At 52.1% G+C, this 14,150-nt stretch overlaps 2 protein-coding genes across 2 annotated transcripts in view; one reads left to right on the top strand and one right to left on the bottom strand.

Annotated features, from left to right (window-relative positions):
* Positions 1 to 8,665, top strand: part of SLC22A18 (solute carrier family 22 member 18) — a 58,242-nt gene extending 49,577 nt beyond the window's left edge. The window contains exons 9-10 of the mRNA XM_036384489.1: positions 3,325 to 3,445; positions 8,377 to 8,665. Of these exons, the coding sequence (XP_036240382.1) occupies positions 3,325 to 3,445; positions 8,377 to 8,564 (309 nt within the window). The 3' untranslated portion in view covers positions 8,565 to 8,665. The remainder of the gene's footprint in view (positions 1 to 3,324; positions 3,446 to 8,376) is intronic.
* Positions 8,666 to 10,101: 1,436 nt separating this feature from the next.
* On the bottom strand, positions 10,102 to 11,699 carry PHLDA2 (pleckstrin homology like domain family A member 2). The gene is made up of 2 exons (XM_036383159.2): positions 11,153 to 11,699; positions 10,102 to 10,535 (listed from the first exon to the last, which is right to left on the bottom strand). Exon 1 carries the CDS (start codon positions 11,581 to 11,583, stop codon positions 11,185 to 11,187), a length of 399 nt encoding a protein of 132 aa, XP_036239052.1. The 5' UTR covers positions 11,584 to 11,699; the 3' UTR covers positions 10,102 to 10,535; positions 11,153 to 11,184.
* Between the last annotated feature and the right edge of the window lie 2,451 nt (positions 11,700 to 14,150).

Genomic DNA, 14,150 nt, shown 5'->3' with positions numbered 1-14,150 from the left:
TCTGGGGCTTTATTTTTGTCTAATCCCCCAATATGAGAGCATTTGGGGAAGGAGGTAGTGAGGCAGTAATTTTGTTCCTCCACTTTGGGGTAAGTGATGTTAGCTGTTGTTGGTTGTGTCCTCTTGGGCGACGGTTGGTGCCAATCTCAAATAGTAATTGGAAAACTGAGTGGATGTAGGTAGCTGTGCTGGGAACTGTGTTTGCTCAGATAAGCCATGTTCAGGGCATTAATAGCTCTGCCCAGCCCATGGGGATGGAGGAAAGGTGCTTACAGTCCCTGTCAGTGCATTGGACCCAAAAGAAAATTGAGCTACATCAGCCTTTCGACATTCCCTGCAGGATTTGGCCTTGAGCCTTGCTGCCAGGATGCTGGTGGTGCTCCCACTGCTGCAGGTAGGATGAGTGCCATTCCCACAACCATACCACTGCTGTGGGGAGGTCAGGGCCAAGTCCTGGAGGGTGTTGAGGTTTGTGGCTCCCAGCTACATGGATGAGATGAGGCACCTACACACCTTAGCTAATCTGAGGCTAAATCATGTCTGAGATGAGGCTGTGAAGGAAGGATGGGTGCAGACCAAGGCTTGGCTCTGCAGGTGAAGCATGGTCCCTCTCCCTGAAGTTTTTGAGGCTCTGGGGGATTCTTTCAGGTGTAGAATGCTTGGTAAGGGTCTCTCCCAATTGGTGTCATGCTCTTTGGGCTGAAATCAATATGCCCTTAACATGGGACATCTGCACAGAGCTTTGATGCTCTTGAACACAGCCTGGGAAGGACTTTGAAGGGCTCCCCATTGTGTTTTGGTCATGGGTGGGAGCAATTGGGTGGGAGCAATTAGGTGGGACCAAGGTGGGCCTGGCCCGTCTGGAGAGATGAGCTCCCCCAGCCAGGTGCAGGGCAGGTGTTGCTGGGACTGAATCCCTGTGCTGAAGCCCGGTCCCATGGGAATCAGGCAGAACAGCAACATGAATTATATGGCTTTTGTGCACTGAGGTGCCACTGACCTCCAGGGAAGGCTGGAGTCAGGTGGAGATAAGAGAGAAAGCCTTGGTGGCAGTGGAGAGGCACATGGGGCAGCACAGATGTCCCAGTGCAGGAAGGCTCATGTTGGCTGCACAGGGAGGAGAACCAGGAGCCAGGAAGGGAAATCATCTTAGAGCTGCTAATTATGCCAAGCCCAGAGGGCTGTGGACATCCTAACAGCACGGGCCTGGGGACAAGGGTCAGCAGTGACTTCCCATGAGAGCTATTCATAGGCAAATGCAGCTGGGACGCCCCATTAAAAAGCGCCCTGTCCAAGTGGCTGCCAAGAACACATCCGCTCTGGGGTGGCTTTCTGTCTCGGTGGGGATGAGGGCTGTCACAGCAGCAGCCCCAAATGCAGAAGTTATTGAGTGAAGCTTTTAATCCTTCACAGCTGCTGGTGGAGGAGCGTCCCACCTGCTGTGCCCTTGCAGCATGTGGCCTCCACACGCAGCAGTTCCCCGCCCCGAAGGATGGAAGTGAGGAGAAAGGCGAGCTGTTAATAAAAGACACTCCAGAGCCCATCCTGATATCACAGGCAAGGGAGGTGGGCTGGGGTGTTTTTGGAAGGCTGGCACAAGCAGCAGCAGACAGACAGACAGTGCAGCAGCTGGGAAGAGGCTGCAGGATGTTCCCAGCAACAGGCAGCTGGAGAAGGGAAGGGGTGGGCTGAGAGTTCGGCAGTAACACCTGGATAAGGAGAGGAGGGAAGAACCAGTGTCTGATCTGCAGATGTGAGCTGGGAGAGCGTGGGCAGGGCTGTAGGAGGACTTGGCAGTTGAGATGGGGAAGTTTTTCCCCTTGTCTGAAGGCACGGCTGTACCTCATCCTGCCTGCATTTCCCAGGCATTTGTTTTTTGAGTTGTCTGCTGAGACTCCTGATTCTGCCTCACCTAAAAAATGCTTTCAGATCTGCTCACCTCAAAAAACTACTCACCACCCAGCAGCTGAGGAGTAGCAAGGACTGGGCTCTGCCTGGCTCAGTTCTCCCTCAGCCCCTGGGAAGTGAGGAGCCATTTCCCTTTGTTTAACAAGAGACACAAGATATGCCTCTGCTCTTTTCTGCTCACTTGCTCCAGCCCATGAGGGAGTCTGTACAAGGCACAAGGGATTAAAACTGATTTTTTCTATGAGCTCTGCAATGTTGTCCTGCAATGACATTTGCCCTAGCAAGGAATTAGTCTCCTTCCTTTTGTTTATGTACCAAATACCTGTTCCTCTGTCTTTCTTCTCTGGTTCCTTAATCAGAAGTGCCTAGATCTTAAACAAAATGTAAGCAAAGAGCCCCTTTGAGGAGAAAAACCTGGCTGTGTGTAACTCTAGAGGGGAACTAGGAATAAACCTCAGCATTTCCAAGTCATTAGTGAGCAATGTCTCTGGGCTCCTCCATCTTCTGTAGCCGAGAGGCAGGGACCAGATTTTAGGACAGAGAACTCCAGAGAATGAAACTTCTGGCTAAACCAGTGACAGAAGTTTCCAGCCACAATAACACACCTTGAGACATGGATTAGGGCAGAAGACTTGCAATAAAGGGGGAATTTCCTTTCCATGCCCCAGAGAAATCCATTCATTTGACCAGCAGGGCTTGTGAATGAGCTGGGAGCCGCTCCAGCCCTACAGCTTAGGGAGCCTCACCGCTTTTGTTTCAGCATTAAACAGCTGGAGGGATGTCTCCGCTAAGAATATGTGCAATAACAAAATCATTACTCTCCCTAATTATGCTCGCTAATGTGCACTCATGGCCAGAAGACCTATTCCAGATTACTGAATTTGGTGAATTTATTAGCAGGGAAGCAGCAGAACAGGATTAGAAATCCCAAAGGTACGGTGTTACATAATGCACCGTGCTCATTTATGTTGACAGGCTCAGTTTAGTTTTAATTATTTATGATAATGAACCAAAAAGCCTTCTCTAGGCTGTTTTGTATAAGTAATGGAAGCTTCCTGAAGTACACCACATACATCTGCTGTTCAACATTTCCTCGGGAGCTGGACAGAAGACAGGGGGAAGGGACATCACTAATTCCCAGATGCTAAAAATACCCACAGTAGTGCCGGGGAAACGTGCTGCCAGATTGTAGGGTATCGTTTGCTCTGCATGCTTGGAATAATTCACTGCAGACAAATGGCAGGCTGTGAAAGACCCCACAATGGCCAAAGCCGCACCACCACATATCATTTGTGGCTCCCACCATTTCCCTAAGTCATGGGTTTTACTCGTGAATTTCCTCCAGGTTGTTTCTTGCCGCAAAGTCACCGCGTGTGCTCTTTGATGATCTGTGGTCTGTTGTGTGCTGTCCCTTAGGCCCTGATGAGGACGGTGTGGCATTACTGCATCATTGCGGCGCCGCTGGTGTTTGCCTTCAGCATGCTGGCCACCATCACCGACAGCATCCTCACCAAGGCCGTGCCCTCCTCCGACACTGGTAAGACTCATCAGAAAAGGTCAGACTGGTGTTTCCTCAGCTTTGAGTCCATGGGGCACTTCCCAGCTCCCACCACAGCTGTGGAGCACTGGGGTACCCGTGGGTAAGCACCCAGATCCGGGTGGGCACACCATGGGTGTTGGCAGAGCCAATGAACGGGGCTGGTGGGGCTGACATCCTGTGCTGCCTGCTGACATCCATAGTGGTGGGCACAGAAAGGGAAGGCTTTCTCAAGCTCTTTTTTCCATGGAAAGCCAAGGTATGTTAAAAAAATCCAAGAAACACTGCTCTTCCACTGTAACAGTGTCAGAGAGGGCTGCTTGTTCACACCTTTAACTTAGGGTATCTCAGCAGGGGATTCTGGATTACTCTTTGCAAACATGCTTTGTCTGATGCAATAATTGCCCCCCTCTCTCTGTTTTGGCCTTGTTTCAGGAGAGTTCCTGTATTTCTCTGTGCAAGACAGCAGTGGTAGACACTTAAATCTTTATACCTGGGGCTTTAGTTCTGTTGATGAAGGAAATATGCCTACATTATTGTCATGGGAGCTTGGCTGAGTTTGTGCAGGGATGGAGCTGGCTTAACCTGGTTTGTGTCTTTTGCTCAAGCCCTTTCAGGGTTTGCTCCCAGAGCAGGTACCCAAGAGTGTCTCTGCTTTAGCTGAGGCTTTCTGGGATGCCAATCTGCACCCTTCATCTTCCCTAGCAGCTGTCTGAGTAGATACCTCTGCACAGACCCTACCAAAAATTGGAGCTGTAGTTTGCACAGCCCATAAGTGAAGTTTATAAAGCACTTTTGAGATATTTCTGCGTGAAGAGCTTTTCTGAAAATCACTGCAGTAGTTTATTTGTAGAGTTGACCCACTACATCTCCTACAATTGCTGGGAGCCTGTGATTTTCAAGTGGGACATTTCCACCTGCAAGGACCATTTATCCCCAGTCTTCTCCTCCCTGGGAAGAGTCTCAGCCCCTCTGCCCAGCCAGGAAGAAATTTTGCTGCTTCATGACTTGGAGCAATGTTCATGTGAGGGAGAGCCAGCGGGGAAGGGCACCAAGCGGCTTTGGGACACACAACCAAGCTGGAATTCATCCAGGCTCTTCTCAAAGGGGTTTTGTGAGGAAAACCAGAGCAGTGTTTAGCTTTTGGAGCCCAGAGGCAAGCTTTGGTCAGGGAGGAAAATGGGTTTAGTTGCCTCACCCTGCTCCCTGCTTGCATATGTTGTTAGGCCAGCCTGTGCCTTGGTGGGATGGATGGTCACCCCTTAGCAGGGTGGGATTGCAGGGCAGGATGGAGGCAGTCTGCAGAGCAGTGCAGATGCTCAGGAGCAGGTTTCAGGTCATCAGGGGATGCCATGGGCTACTGAGGGCTTTTCCCTGCCTGTCCATCCTGGGCTGATGCCATGCCAAGTGCTGCTACAAATGTAGAGTTACAGCTGGCTCAAAACTGGGCATACCACAGAGGGAAGCTCTGGCAGGGAGCATTGTGGCACTGGGGGAAAACCTTGTCTCTGCCACTCCTTCCTGGCCCACACCTTTCAAACTGTGCTTTTTTCCTTACAATATTTATGGGGAAAGAGGTACTAATGGTCCTGTGCTTGTTTTGGATGTACCCAGGCTGGGGCTGGGGCGAAGGCAGGAATGCCTGACACAGCAGACCCAGCAGGCTGCCCTTCCATAGCAGCTGCAGCAGTGCTGGCGTGGGTGTCTCACAGAGAAATGCAGCCATTAAAATGCCTGCCATCCATCCCTGGCCGTGGGTGGCACCCCACAAGGGCTACTCCACCCATACAGCAGCCTAAAGGCTGCTCCTTCCTCTGTGAGCCCGAGACTGGCTCTGCAAAGAGAGGTTTTTGGTGGCACGTTAGAAACCCTTACCATGAGTGTGGAAATCTGGTTTTATGTAAAAGCTTTCCTGTCACTGTGTTGAAAACCTCAGCACTCACTTGCAACAACTTTTAGCTAATGCAAGGAAATCACACTTTGAGAATTTGCCTTTGGAAGCATCACTTTCGAGCCTTGCTGCTGTCTTTTCCTGATGTTTTTGGTCAGCTTCCAGCCTGTAGAAGCAATGGAGGTTTTTCTTTGGGTCAGGAAAAGGCTTTCTGAAGGAGCTGGAGTTTGGGCTGAGCTCAGGTGTCCATCTCAGCATGGGGCTGGGATGGATGAGGCATTGCAGGAGTGTAGCCTGTCCGCCCTCGCTAGACACTGAGTCACCCATCCTTGCATTTTAAATAGGCGTCTCAGAAAGGGAGCAGTGGGAGGTGGCAGGGCACCATCCCCTGCACCCATCAGCCTGCTTTAGATCTGATCCAAGGTCACTTCCTTCCGAGGCTGATGCTTTTGGCACTTGCTCTTTGCTTGCTCTCAAAGCTCAGGCTTTGCGCAGAAGCAAAGGTAGCAGTAATGATTTAATTGGTTTCCCTTTGATTTTTTTTTTTTTTCATTCTCTACATCTTCAAAAGCAGGAAGAGAAAATCCAGCCCCACACGCACGTGCTGCTCAGCTGGACGCATGAGCTGGTGGCAGGGCAGCCCGGAGCCCAGGGGGACTTGCATTCACACAAGCACTCCTTGTCAGCCCCGGTCCTTTCCCAAGAATGGAGGTCTTGTTCCTGCACAGATCCTCCCCGTTCCCGAGGGAGGGAGGCAGGAAGCCCAGCAGAGCCTCCGTGCGTAACGGGCCCATGTGCTCTGATTTTATTTGTGCATCAGAGCCTGAGGAGAGGAGAGTTTGCAGCCAGGCAGGGCTCGGGGCGCTGAACCCCCCCAGCTCTGCTGGAGCTCTGCAGGTTCAAAGGCGGCCGCTGGCGACAGTGACCTAATGGTTAAACCCGATTGCCCCATGGGCGTGTGGCTGATCTGGGCCAGCACCATCATCTGAGAGGCAACAGGATGTGAGCTGGAAAGGAGTCGCCCGTCTTGGAGAGCCGCCAGCACCCAGCCCTGAAACCTGCGGGAGCAGAGGAGATCTGGGATGGGAGGGGAGGATAGGCTCCCAGCCGGCACAGGTCATGCCAGGTATGGGAAAAAGGAACGGAAAAAAGCTGGAGAGGGAGAAAAAATAGCAGGAAAGGTGCAGAAGGTACAGCAGGTGAGCATGTGCGTTGGCAGAGCTGCGCGAAGCAATGCAGGAAATTTTCTGCTGAGGCGGTGACTCTTCCCAGTCAAAGGTCTTGCCTTCAATGAGATCTTTCACATGTGCAGCTTTGCCACAGAGCTGCGGCCGTGCTGCAGAGCTGAGATTTACAATGTCCCAAAGCCCCAGGGCGTCTGACGAGGGATCTAATTTAAGCCCATTAAACAGAAATTATCTTTCTCAGCAGCATGTTGGAGAAGTGCAGAGGGAGAGCCCGGGCTTTTAAGAGGATGGATTTCTGCTCCAGAAAGAAAAAAAAAAAAAAGGAAAGGGAAAAAAGTGCCTCCTCAATCATAAGAGCCAGTTTGGCAATTGCACGTAGTAATTAGTTTAATTCAAATACCTAGAGGGGAAAAAATAATTGCAAAACCTGCCCAGAGAGTTTGGTGGTTGTGGGATGGTTCCCATTGGCAAAGGGTCAAGGCAAGGTCCCACCCATCGCCTTTGTGTTCCCATGCGTGGGAGGAGCGCTCGGCAGCGCTTCCCGGGAGAGTTCCCTCTCCACATGGCTACACCCTTGGCTTGGGCTCATTGCACAAGTATTTTAAGCACGCTGATAAAAGCCCAGCAGTCGCAGCCCGGCATTACACGAACACCTGGCTGCCTGTTCTCTCCGGGAGCTGGGGATCATTTCCCCGTGGCTGCCCACGTTAAACATCACGCTCCTGCTCCACTTCTTCTTGCAAACAGGACAGCATCCTCCTCATCCTTCCCAGCCGTGTGGTGGCAACACCTCAGCGTGTGTCTTAGTGGAAAACTGATGGCAGCAGCCCAAATTATCATACTGATAGTAAAAAAATAATTGCAAACATCATTTCAGAGCTGGGCACAATTTTATTGAATACACTGCCAGCTTGCTGTTCCTCCCAGTGTTGGGGGCTGATGATTTGCTGGCTGGCCGGGTATTTTCTGCTCCTCTGAACATGACAGCTGTCCTGAACAAAGACTGCAGGACAAAAGAGCGTACTGGGTGTGTGTGGGACAGCCTTGTCTCCCAGGGGATGTCCTGGCCATCTGTCTGCACGTGGAAAAAAACCTCACCTTTGCCAAACTGGAGGTGCTTCCCCATCCGCTGGGTTCCTGTTAAGGATGCAAATGTGAGAGCTGCTGGAGGGGGAACCGGCCCAGCCAGGCAAGGGCTCCCATATCCATCCAAATGGAAATACACGCTCTTTCTGCAGAGGGGGGTGGGGGAATATCTCAAGGGAGTTCTGTCTTTATCTGTGGTTTTATTTATTTATTCTTAAAGACCTAGTTAGGCCTAACCCTCTCACTCCTGCCAGAGAGCTGTTTCTCTGTTTCAGACTAGAGAATACATGGCAGTAGTAGCTTGGGTGGAGCAAGGCCCACTCAGGTTATTGGGAGATTGGAAGAATCTGTGTGATTTGCTAGGAAGGCTCAAACATGACCCTAGAAATTACCTCTCCATCCCTAATCCCATGCAGTGGTTACCAGCCCTGCCAGGTGAGATATTCAGCAGCACCTTGTGGTGCCAAAGGCATCCCTGGACCCTCATGAGCACCCACTTTGCCTTTTGGGCAGTGCTGCAATTGCCCAGACCGCTCAGGGAAGAGCTGAGCTGGCTCGTGGTGGAAACTGGTCCCTGTGCCTGCAGGAGTCCCTAACCAGAACAAACCCTAATTGGACTGCTATAAATTAATGCAAGAAATTATTTGAAGTGATTTGCTGCTACTGGAGGGGAGCAGCATTAGGGATGAAGGGGATCTTGTGTGCTCTTCCCTGCTTTCCATGCCAGGACTTGCTCTCACCCTGTGTGTCTCTGCCATCTCTCCTAGGTGCCATGCTTGGGATCTGCGCCTCAGTGCAGCCCCTGACCCGGACAGTGGGTCCAACCATTGGTGGAGTTTTATATAAACAATTTGGAGTCTCTTCCTTTGGCTATTTACAGTTAATGGTCAATTTAGGTTTGTTTGTTTACCTCCTGAAGAGTAAAATCCCACTGGAGGAGATGAAAAGCCAATAATACAGTTGCAACAAAGTAACCTCCTTATTTTTCCCATAGAAATAAATTCTTGAGGGTGTTTTTTTGTTCTGTAAACCTAGAATAAAACAATTTGAACAATCCTTCAATTTTATCCATATTTGCCTCTAGAGTAAGAGACAGATCAGTTTGCAGAGGTCTTGGAGCCGTGCTGGAGCAAATGGGGGCCATGGGACCCCTGGAGCTATCGGGTTCCTCCCATTAACCCCCCTCAGCAGTGGCTGTCAGGGCAGGAAACAGCCCCCAACCCTCAGCTGTTGTCAGGCAGCATTCCTGCTTGGATTCACTGAAACTGAAGGGATTAAGAGCCAGTGCCTTTGCTCTGGTTTGGCCTTTTATTTCAGTGCTCTGAAATGGTACAAAGAAAAAAACAAGGGGTGAAACACATCTGCTTTTGAGCATTGTTTTGCTGCATTTAATGCATCTCCAGCATTCTCAGGATAGAGGAGACACTGAGGCCAAAGGCTTTCCAATGCTGTGGCCAGAGGTTTGCTACATCCACAGCTCAGTCATGTGCAACCCTGCCTGTGCATGAGCTGCCAGCAACGAGGGACGAGGATGCAAAGCCCCGACGTACCAGGCTGCAGTGCCAGAGCCTCCCTGCCACTTCCAGAAACTGGGCCAACCCTCCTTCCAGGTTTTTTCCCCTCCCTGTACTATCCCTTGCTCTTACTACAGGCTTACGTAATTACATACTTTGCAACTTCTTCTAGTACAAAGTCTCCTGCAAGCATTGCGCTGATATTGGGAAGGGGAAATTACCTGCTGGAAATGACCAAGTTTGGAGCAGGTACTTTGTGTGCTACACTCACAGTCCTGACTGCCAGAATGGAGTTGTGTGCTGCAGCATTGCTCTCGAGGAAGCCCAGGTTAGTTACTGAGAATTGAGCCTCACAAAAAAAAAACTTCAGCAATTTTATCCAAAAAATCAACTAATTTTTCTCCAAGTTTCTTGGTCCGGCTGCTATGGGAAATGATCCTGCCTCCATTCTTCAGTTATCCTGGAGAAATTTAACTCTGTCTAGAGACTGCAGAGGTGAAGGAAGAGAGGAGAGCGAGTTCAGCTTGCTTTGCTACAAAGCTGAGGAATCCATGGAGCGTTGGCGCTCTCATTCCGAAACCAGGAATCCAGTTTTGTGCCTTAGCACAGCACTAAGCTATGGGGGCTGGGGAGGACGCAGGGCGTTCGCAGAGAGCAGCATTTTCCCATGGCAGGGAGCTCCTGTGCCTTCTGCAGCTGCCATTACTGGATTCTGTGGGAAAGAGCTTCCAGAGGCGACCTTCTGCAAGCTGTGGTAGGCTTTTCTATCTCTACCACTGACCAGAACTGAACCTCAACACATTCTCCCTCCCTGGCTGGGAGACAAGGTCAAACACAAACAGGTTGTCTGGGCTTTCTCCACCTCCCACTGCCCAGTCCAAGGCACCAAAAAGCCAAGCCTTACCCACTCTTTTTAAGCCACTTCACCGCTGCCTGTATCCACAAATATGCCTCAACAAAAGTTACTGCAGCCCAGAGTACAGTAATAAAAAGTGAACATTTCAAGTAATTTATTTGGAATGGACACATTAATGCAAAAGCAATATTAAGACCAGTAACTGCTGAAAGACATTCAACAAAATAAATACAAATATAGATACTACAAATAATTTAAATTGTGTTTAACACCACCAGTCAGTGTTGAATCTTCCTTGCATCTCATAAATAGAAGATAATAGTTCACAAAGCTGTGCCACTCAAAACACGTGGACGCTTTGCTAGAAGTCCTGTATGAAAGTCTTTGGTTTTTCTTTATGCATCTCAGGCAAAGCTCAGGGCTCTTTGCTCAGCAGCCACAACGGGCTTGGAGAAAACCAAGCTGCTTCCAGCTCTCTTCTTTGCTTTCCTTCATTGGTACCCTGTCCCATTTCAGTCCAAGACACTCGATCTGGTTTATCATCCAGTGGTATGCTCTAAAGGTAGCAAGAGAAGTGGGTTAGTTAAACAAGCAGCACAGCAAGCAACAGGAGAAAAAAGAATGGGGGGCTTTAAAGGGAGAGTAAGCATTGAGCATTTATTTTCACAGATTTCTTTTTTTTAGCAGATTCTGTGAGGAAAGCACTGCCAAGTGCCATTTCTTATTGCCCACCACCCCCACATCGTTCTTTCGCCACACTGCAGAAGCGCAGCTCCCACCAGAAATTCCCCGCCATGCATCGGAGAAGGGGCCAGACCCCCGCGATGGCTCGGGACAGGGCCAGACCCCCGCGATGGCTCGGGACAGGGCCGTGTCCCCGCGATGGCTCGGGACAGGGCCAGACCCCCGCGATGGCTCGGGACAGGGCCGTGTCCCCGCGATGGCTCGGGACAGGGCCGTGTCCCCGCGATGGCTCGGGACAGGGCCGTGTCCCGCAAGCCCCGGGCTGCCAGCACGGCGCGGCTCGGGGCGCGCCCGGCCAGGAGGGAGCGCGGAGCCCCGCGCCCGTCGGGCTGCGCGAAGCGGGCGCCGGGGAGGGAATAATTGTAAAGGATCGAGCGGAAAGCCCACGGAGAGCGGCGGCAGCAGCGCCGAGGGGCCGGGAGGGCTCACCTGGGGCCGGGCCGGCCGGGCGGGCGGGCGGCTCAGGGCGCCCGGGCCAGCCGCCGCTCCTGGGTGCCCGCCGCCTGCTCCATCTCCTGGCGGCTCTTGAAGTCCTGGATGGCCCGCTTGTTCTGGAAGTCGATGAGGGCCATGGTGATGGAGGCGTTCCAGCAGCTCTGGTCCGGACACCGAAAGTCAATCTCCTTGCGGTCTTTGGTGACGATGGTGAAGTAGATGTACTTGCCCGTGCGCTCCACGCAGTCCACCTTGAGGATGGAGCCGAAGCCCAGCTCCTTGCCCTTGGCCCGCTTGTGCCCGTCGGGGAAGAGACTGAGGCTGTCCTTGGTCAGCACCACCAGCTTCTTCTTCCACAGCTGGAAAAGGCTGTCGCTCCGCTTCTCCAGCTCGCCCTCGCGGATCACCTCGGCTTGCATCTTCATCCTCGCTCCCCGGCGGTGGCTCCGGCTGCTGCTCCCACTGCTGCTCGGGCGGCGATGACCGAGCCCCGCCGCGATGGGAACAATTTATTGCAATGAATCAGCGCCGGGCGCCTTCCGGTGCCTCCCCCGGGGAGCCCGGCCCGCCGCCCCCTCCCGCCCCGCCTCCCGCCCGCCCCCCGGGCCGCGCTCCCCGCCCGGCCGCCCCTGCCCGGGGGCTGCGCCACGGGAGCGGCCCCGGGACACAACCGGGGGTCCTGGAGGCTGCCCCGGGTGGGTGGGCAGGCTGCGGGGGGGGTGCCTCCCCCACGGGCTGCCTCGCCGGGGGCTTCCACTGTGCCGCTGCTGCTGCCGTATGAGGGGACCCCGATCCTGCCTGCCCAGTGCCCTCCCCACCCGTGTTTCCTCTGCCCGCCGTGAGGAGGGGGCCACTGTGATCTGAGACAGCAACCATCTTACCCCTCTGAGCACTCCCTGCCACTTCCCAGATCCCTAATGGGGTATAGGATGCTCCCAACACTGTTCCTAAGGGCCTGGGTTTGGGCATCTTCACAGCATTGGGCCTGCCCTGGCATCCTCTCTCTCTGGGGCAGGGTGGGTTTCTGCCATGTCCCATGGACATCTGCTCTGAGTCCAGCCCCTGGTCACCCCAAGAGACTCAGCCAGGGCCTGACCAAGCCCACCAGCTTCATTTGAAGCCCTGCATCCCACCAGCTCTGCACCATCACCATCAGCCCTTCCTTCGTCCTTTCCCGAGGGCAGCCCACCTCTCCAGTTTTGCATTAATACTGCTTCCCCCTTTTTTTATCCACTGCAATCACTGGGCTTATCCCATTTTCCCCCCTAGCCCATTCCCTCCTCCAGGGAAGGCACCACAGTTACAACCTGGGCAGTGCCCAGCGCCAGGGGGAAGTCAGGAAAGGCTGTGGCAGCTGGAGGTGATATTTAAGAGGCACGTGTGAGGCTGCGGTCCCTTCCTCTTGGACACCTTTCATTTTGTCACTCCTTCACGATAGTTGACACAGGGCTGGTCCAGCTTCCAGCCAAGGGCAGGGCTGTGCTTAATGAGCTTGTTCTCGCTGTTTCTCCAGCAGCACTGGCTCAGGTATGTACCTTGTGCAGCATCACCCTTCGGACTTTGAGCGCTGCTCTCCTCCACCGCCTTCCCCGGCTGGCCGGCACCCCTAGAGGTGTTGGCAAGCCGAGCCCCAGCGGTGAGCTTGCAGGGCAGGGCCCGGCCCCTTTGAAGGGCTGGCAGCGCTCCCAGAGAGCCGGCAGGGTCAGAGGCCCATTTCCCGGGAACAAATCGGAGCCGGAGCCAAACCCATTTCCGCTGCAAATCACTCGTCTGCCAGAATCTAAGGCCGCGCTTTGATAATGCGCTGCAGCCTGCACATCTGTGGGGAGGGTCCGAAAAGAGCTGGGGGCTGTGTGATGCTCCTGGGCTTGATGAATGAGCCAGGAAGGGCTTGGCTGAGCTTTTCAGGGAGGGATGGGCTGGGAAGTGCTCTGGGAAGACCGCGGTGGCCATCCCTGCTTGTGGGGTAGGGCAGAGCTGCAGAACATGTGTGGGGCTGTCACCTGGCATGTGAAGAGCTGCGGGCTTTTCCCTGAGAACCAGCACTTTATCCTTCTTTTCAGTGTGATTTATTTTGTTTCAGTGAGGGGAACAGCCCAGACTGATTTACAATTAGGTTGTACAACTACACTTTCAGGGCAGATGCTGGTCTGCTCTGTAAAACCACTTTCTGACCAAAAGGCCCCATAAAAATAAAGGAGCTGGAGCCAACCAGGAGCAGAGCTGGATATTAAGCAGAAATCAATAGGATATTTTCAATTTGCCCCAAAATGAAACAGGGAATGGTCTTTGTGCACAGGAAATGGGACACCATTTCAAAAAGAGAAAAAAAAAAAAAAAAAAACAACAAAAAACAGGCAGCAAGTCAGGAACATACAAGGAACATCTGGAGGAAGGCTCCTGGTGTGGAAAGGCTGCAGGACTTGGGCATGTTTGTGCACACCTTGCTTCAGAAGTTCCATTAAAGAACCTGAATTTCCTTTTACATGAAACTTGTAGATGCAGGGTCAGAAGACCACTTTGGTCTCTGCCTTTCTGCTTTTGCTTTCATCTGGGTGATTTTTCTTTTGCATTTATCCATCATTTTGAAATATTCAAAGCCTCCCCCAGCTGTCACCTCAGTAAACTTGCCTTAATACTGGCCAAATTAGAAAACTGCTAGGGAAAAAAAAAAAAAAAGGAAAAAAAGTGAAAAAAATTGCTCACAGTAGAAGAAGGTAGGTTCTTGCTGAATGGGGACCCTAGTTTTGAACATATGTCCGTTGTATGCAGGCTCAAAGTTTTTACCTAAGATGGGTTAGTTAAGTGGATAAAAGAATAAAAGGAAAGTCTAGTAAAGTACCTACAGTACTTAAAGTACCTGCAGTAGGGTCTCTGCTATTGTGACCAAGCAGAAATTCCCTAAAGCAGGTTTTAAAATTTAATTACATTTACTGATGTAAAAGAAAGCAAAGGTGACTGCAGCTGAATCCACAATGGGCAGCAGAGCCAA

Source organism: Molothrus ater, chromosome 6 (assembly GCF_012460135.2).
Source record: "Molothrus ater isolate BHLD 08-10-18 breed brown headed cowbird chromosome 6, BPBGC_Mater_1.1, whole genome shotgun sequence".
Lineage (NCBI taxonomy): Eukaryota > Metazoa > Chordata > Aves > Passeriformes > Icteridae > Molothrus > Molothrus ater.
Note: the sequence above shows the minus strand (reverse complement) of the source record. Positions and strands in the feature narration are given on the sequence as shown.

Coding starts and splice junctions, on each gene's coding strand:
- PHLDA2 (XM_036383159.2), bottom strand. CDS start 11,583: ATGAAGATGCAAGCCGAGGTGATCCGCGAGGGCGAGCTGGAGAAGCGG.